The sequence below is a fragment of the Halyomorpha halys genome, unplaced genomic scaffold (assembly GCF_000696795.3).
Source record: "Halyomorpha halys isolate HHAL.00 unplaced genomic scaffold, Hhal_1.1 Scaffold1030.1, whole genome shotgun sequence".
In the NCBI taxonomy this organism is placed as follows: domain Eukaryota; kingdom Metazoa; phylum Arthropoda; class Insecta; order Hemiptera; family Pentatomidae; genus Halyomorpha; species Halyomorpha halys.
The window spans coordinates 277,506-283,911 of NW_027113818.1; the positions used below are offsets into that span (position 1 = coordinate 277,506).

Consider the following 6,406-nt stretch of genomic DNA (forward strand, 5'->3'; position numbering starts at 1 on the left):
AAGAGTTACTAGACACAATCTCAATGTTCACGATCTAATGGGCAACCTTAAAATTGGGACGGTAGTGTACCGGAAAGTGGGAACTAATTGAGGCAAAGAGCTGCAGAAGAAATAAAACTATAAAAGAAATATAAGAAATTAATCAATATAAAGAATAGAAAAACAAAGGAGAGGTCTTCTTTAACACGAAATATAATATTTATGGTTGATTGTAAATTAATAACGTCAGCTGGATGAAAACAAATAGTAATGTCTATCTGACCTTAAATTGAGGAGGAAGGCCGTGTAGGTGGCGTACGTAGTCGAACGAGGATGGCGGCAAAGTATCAATTGTAGATAGGAATCCCCTCGTAAGCTGAAGATGACGGCAAGATATAGTTGTATATCGCAGCCACAGTCACACAGTGCGATACATAAAACAACAAGCGCTGAGAGTCGTAATGAGGGCTGACAGTCGAGTATATTTAACATATCATGGTGCAGATGGTACTTTGTTATTAAAAAACTGCGTTATTAATTCGTTAATAAAAACAATGAAATATTCATATTTACAAAATATCTTACATTATATTACTGAATAATTTATACAATTAAAATGTGAGTATATTGATATCAATGTTATTAAGTGTGCTATATGTTTATGTTAAAAAATAAATCAAAATTGTCAATCTTCCAAAAAATAAATAAAATGTTTACGTAGGTACCTGATTACCCATTTACATTTTTAGTTGAAAAACAAATTTTGAAATTAAAATATTTTTCAGATTACTAACAACGAATTTGACCAAAACAAAAATTCCTGCCATTCAATACTGAAGATGACAAACGGTTTTGCCTATTCTAAAAGATATAATCCATTACATCTTAATCTGACACCTGACTCGAAAGTCTCCATAATTAAAAAAGTGAGTACTTTTAGCTTATACATTAATCTTTCCTTATCTTCTAATAACTATCTTTACCAAGTAAATAGTTGAATATAGTTCCCTCAGTATTTCTGCTGGGTTATTAAATGAAATGAAATGAAAAATATTTTATTATTCTAGGGCTGGGTTCCTTTAGATAAATCATAAGGCTGCTGTAATAACTATAAGGTAATTTTAATATTACAATATATTGGCAAAACAATGTGGCCGCACTCATTTATAACTTATATTAAAATTGTATATAAATTATTTTAGATACAGACAAAAATAAATTACTACATATATAAAATAAAAAGGTATATATAATATTTATTGTCAATAAATGTTAGTGTGTGATAATAATATAATATAATGTTGGATTTGGCAAAAGGTAGTTCTAAACGAGGAAAGGTTTGGTATTATTAGAAGGAATGGAGCAGCTCTGGTAAAAAATGATTTGTTGAATGCAGCAGTTCGGTGGGTGGAAGATGTCAGATAAACGGGAGGTGGTAGTACAGGATTGGACTGGGAATTTGAATTCTAGGTTCTAGGATATAGGAGCTGAGTGCTAATTACTTGGAATAGAAAGGAAGCTAGGAAATACTGGCATCAGAAGGATGGATAGAGTCACTTCATCTCGGCGTAATGCTTTGTTATGTGCTTATCTCTGGTTATCTCGGAAATAAATTGTACTGCACGATTCATAATACGCATTTAACATAAGTTTGTGATTATCCTATTGATGTCTTCTTTTAGCTTAAGAATGGCATTGGAGGCGTCATGAGGTTCGAAGGAAAGGTAGATTCGTAAGTTTTCTGCGTATAGATTATACTGGGAATACTGCATGCCGAACGGAAGGCCATTGATACAGATGGAGAAAAGAGTAGGGGATAGAGAGGAACCTTGAGAAATGCCTCTAGAAAGAGGTAGGGAAATAGAGGGAGGATTATTGGGAATAACAACATACTGGATACAGCCACTAATAGGCAGATAAATAATTTCATATACTTCGATCAATTAAGAATATATTCCATTATTTTAGTTTTTAATAAATTTAATTTTTCGTTTAATTTAATTTAGGCCGTGTTTAAAACGTATGTATCAAGAAAAAGATTTTCGGTCATTCTGAAGGGAAATTAATGGGTTTCACTCAAATCCCTCACTTTTCTTTACATCGGACGCGCCGTTTACGAAATATAGGTGTACAAAGACAACATGTTTACGCATAGGCAAGCGAAATTAATTTATGGAGTCTGATAACATCGATACGGGACCAGCTAGATATCAACCTTCACGATCCCTGAAAATTTTATCGAAATCGGATTAACAGTATGACTGATTATGTAATAACACAAATTTGAGTACAGATATACAAGGAATCAAATGTGTTCTACCTAGATGCCTAAAATGTCAAATTCTAGTGAAAATTTTAAATTTTGTGAACAATTTTTTTTTTCCTGCATGAATAGAAAGAATGCTTCCGTAGAGAGAAAGCAAAAATTACAGATTGATTCAGTAAGCAATGAATTTCAATAATTAACGAGTTTTAATTTAATTTTACATTTTCATTTTTACTTTATTTTATAAATCCCAAACATATTATGTATTTTTGGTTTCAGCATAACAATAACCAAACTGCCAAAGAAAACAGATCATCTGAAACTACCAAAAGAAAGCTGTAAGTAATTTCTACATTATTCTAGAATAAATCGTTAATAAAATTGCTACATATAATAATTATTGAATTCCTTTGTTGTTATTATTATTTCATATCGATCGATCCATTTTCAGTTTCTCAGAGGATGCTGGAACGTCAAAAAAATCGTCAAAAATGTTCGTTTGCAATTTTTGCGACAGGATTTTTAATTCTCTGGAATACCTCCAAAGCCATCATGAAATCCATGGTATTACCTACTGGATAAGACCATATTCCTGGGTAAGAAGAAAAATTATGTAGTTAATCTATCCAAAAAAAGTATGTTTATATTAACTTAATATTATAATATATGTATAACTTTATGTTAATAGTAAGTTATTTTCTAATTAAAGATGGATGAAGAGACATTACCACAACATACCGACCAGGACTCCAACATGAATGATCTTTGTTTCGTTGAGAGACTGCAAAATCATGAAAATATTTACGAAGGCGAAGGATTTACGTGTCAAGTATGTGACATGATCTTCGCATCTGTCGGAGGCCTTTCAAAACACATGGACATCCATCGTATATCAGACTACAAGGTAGTTATGGCTCTGATTTTTGGTGCATATAAATATAAATAAAATAATGATGGGGGTATGTGATTGCCGTTCGCTAAGGGGTGGGGATATAAGAGTTCCTGGTTCGAAATTTGAGTTAGAACTGTGTATGTCAATTTAGCGACAGTCTCAAAATAATACACTGCTTCTATTTCTAATCGACGTTTCGGCCTAAGTTGCTGGCCTAAATACTAGGCTAAGCAAAACAAGATACAAAATTATAGAATGAAGAAATAAAATTACTGAAAAACAGTGATCAAGAAATACTGTTAAAACAGTAGCTTTACACAATTTATTCTTTGCTTACCACATTTTAGAAAGATTCCATATAACATTATTGTTCAAACAATTATTTTATTCTTGTACCTTATATAAAAATGGCACTGTTTTTATTAATATTTTTCAGAGTCGAATTGTTGAACTTCGAGAGTCTATTTCGGAAGAGGGACACACTATGATAGATTTAACTGGTAATTTTCTTAAACTATTAATTTGATATTGGTACTATATTTTGTATGCATTATTCCTTAGAGTATATGATTCTGACTAATAGTATATCTTGTTGCAGATTGAGTGTTGAAATACTTGATATCACTGATTCATCACCTAATTGCAAAATGATACTTTAAACAGAGCCTTATTTAATATATGTTCATATATTAATCAGACTGTTGGTTTTGCCAAGTACATTGAATATTTTAAATGTAGTTATTAATTATAGGTCATGTATAAACTTCATATACATATACATTCATATTCATATAAATATTATTCATAACATATGCCGTTGATAGATATGTAAAGATTGTAAAATAGTAAATTGATAAAAAATAATATGCAATAAAAAAATTCACGAACAAAACTTTATAATATTTCTCATATTATTGATATAATATGAAGAGATTGAAAAATTTAAATGGCTATATGTTAGCACTCATAAATATCATACAATAATCATTCGTATTCTATCAATATCATTTTTAATGTAATTTTCTTTCTTGCGAAACTCTAGAATTCGCTTGCAGCTCCAAATTTGTATGGTTTAGATTTTACCTGATGATATTCAGCCCAACAAACCAGTTTAAGTTAAAATTATTTTAATTTTACCTTAGGTGGTATAATATTCCGTTTCTAAAAACCTTAGAGTTTAATGTGAAACAATCTTTTAACATTAGTTTAGAATTTAATAAAGAAAACCAGTCTAGGAAACTTTTAATGTAATATTAACCTGGGCCAGAATAACATAACAGCAATATCTGAAAGAATTTAAAAAGGTAAAATATCACATCATACAAATTACATATTACATCAATCAAAGGTAAAAAAGTCCAATTTTGTTTAATTATTTTTCTTCATTTCATTGTATTTCAAAATTTATTATAAAATTACATTATGTCTACATAATTCAAAATTGATTTAAATATTTTCTTTGTATAATTCAATATTCTTTGAATCTGTATAATTCAAAATTGAATAAAGGGATAAACCCACAAAGCCAGATAAATGCATATTAATGACTTACTAATTTAAGTATTTTATGTTAATTATAAAGATAAAGATTTAGTATTCAGATATCTAAGATTTTTCATTTTGTGTTGTCGAAGTAGTTCTGTTAGATGGTTTTGACTCTAGTTGAATATGTAAAATACTCTATGCCACAAGGCCTCCACAATTATGTTCATACATGGTAACTAGCTGGAAAGGAGATGAATGGACAGTCTTACAGGAACTAGCCATAAGTCCTCTAAGGACGGAAACTTCGCCCTGTTGAGTTCGAGCCTGCAGTCGCGAAGAGGTAAGCAAGTTAACGAGTACGTGCCGTAGATCCTTTCAAACGGGAGGCAAGGTTAAGGAAGGAAGAGAGATCCAGAAAAGACATGACAAATAAAACTCCAATATACATTTCTAAAAATATCACTAGAATTTACTAATCCATTATTTATATTATTTTGCACTGCCTCCTGAGAAAGACAATTCCCGGAAGGGAAAATTCGCACTTTTTTTTTTTTCGATCCCTCTAAAACAGAAAAAAACAATTAATTAGTGAATGCTTTATTATGTGAAAAAGGAATAAATCGTATTGGGTATTGCCTTTTACTACCTTTGGTATTTTAAGGTTACCTGTAGTGTTTATTTATTATTTATGAAATGGGCATTCTAAATGGTCTTATTTTTAAAATCCGGACGTGAGGGGCCTCCTTAATTCTCACTGAGGTCTTCCAATTATTGCCTAGTCAACTCTCTGGGCTGCTACACCAAACTAAAACACCATCGAGAGATACTGCTTGTAAGATGTTTATTTCTACTGGATCTAATGTAATATGAAATTAATTAATATGAACTGTGTTACTTATAATTAGTTCAGGCTGTACTAATTCGTGCTTCTTTCCACCCGATAGAATGAAAATCCGAAAAGTTGGAAACCCAAAATTTGAAAATTTAATATATATATGCTGCCAAAATTGTAATAAAACATTATTCACTGTGGCTATTATATACCAAATTGCTTTTAAACGCTACTTAGAGAGCTTAGTTTTACAAATACTTACCTCATGTAAATCGATAAAATTCGATAGAAAATTTAAAATTGTACTCTTCCTTCCCGAATTCGTTTTTGCAAGAACACCTCCGGATAAACAGCATATTAAAGATTGCATCCATTATAAAACTGGATTAAACTCCGCGGATTGTAAGGGAATTCATTAGGAATAATTTTAAGGCTCTAATTTTGATGGCATTTTTCAAGCTTTGGTCCAGGTATGGTAAAATAAAAACTAGAGTAGTGATAAACAATTTTAATTGAGCCAAAGCTTCGCCCCACGTTGAAGGTCTTCGTCAGGGCTCTTTGCCAAAACTCAAAGTCAGAGAGCTTGAATGAACCGTATGAATAAAGAGTGAGTGATAGTCCAGAATTTAAAAAAAATAGTTAGGAATATAACAGAAATTCGCACTCTGGCTTTGACGGTTAATCAGCGATCTTCCAAAAAAATAAATAATTCTTCTAAGTTTCACTATTAGATGGATTAATATATAATTGTGGTTATACAAATAGAAAAAATAAATAACATCTTCCATACAGATATTAGTCCAGTAGGTTGATGCAATTCTACATCTCGAAATAATCCATAATTTTATACAAATAGTTACGAATTTAACAGAGATTTAAAGGACTTAGTAACAAATATAAAGAAGAATAAATAAATATATAAAAGAGAATATTAGAAATACATATATGAATT

General features: G+C 30.6%; 1 protein-coding gene across 3 annotated transcripts in view; it reads left to right on the top strand.

Annotated features, from left to right (window-relative positions):
* LOC106687937 (zinc finger protein 816) overlaps positions 1–3,835 on the top strand; it is a 14,667-nt gene extending 10,832 nt beyond the window's left edge. For all 3 annotated transcript variants that reach the window (XM_014432128.2, XM_014432126.2, XM_014432127.2), the window contains 6 exons: positions 765–905; positions 2,525–2,583; positions 2,697–2,841; positions 2,955–3,149; positions 3,574–3,637; positions 3,736–3,835. In XM_014432128.2, the coding sequence (XP_014287614.1) occupies positions 765–905; positions 2,525–2,583; positions 2,697–2,841; positions 2,955–3,149; positions 3,574–3,637; positions 3,736–3,740 (609 nt within the window). In that variant the 3' untranslated portion in view covers positions 3,741–3,835. The remainder of the gene's footprint in view (positions 1–764; positions 906–2,524; positions 2,584–2,696; positions 2,842–2,954; positions 3,150–3,573; positions 3,638–3,735) is intronic.
* Positions 3,836–6,406: the final 2,571 nt, after the last annotated feature.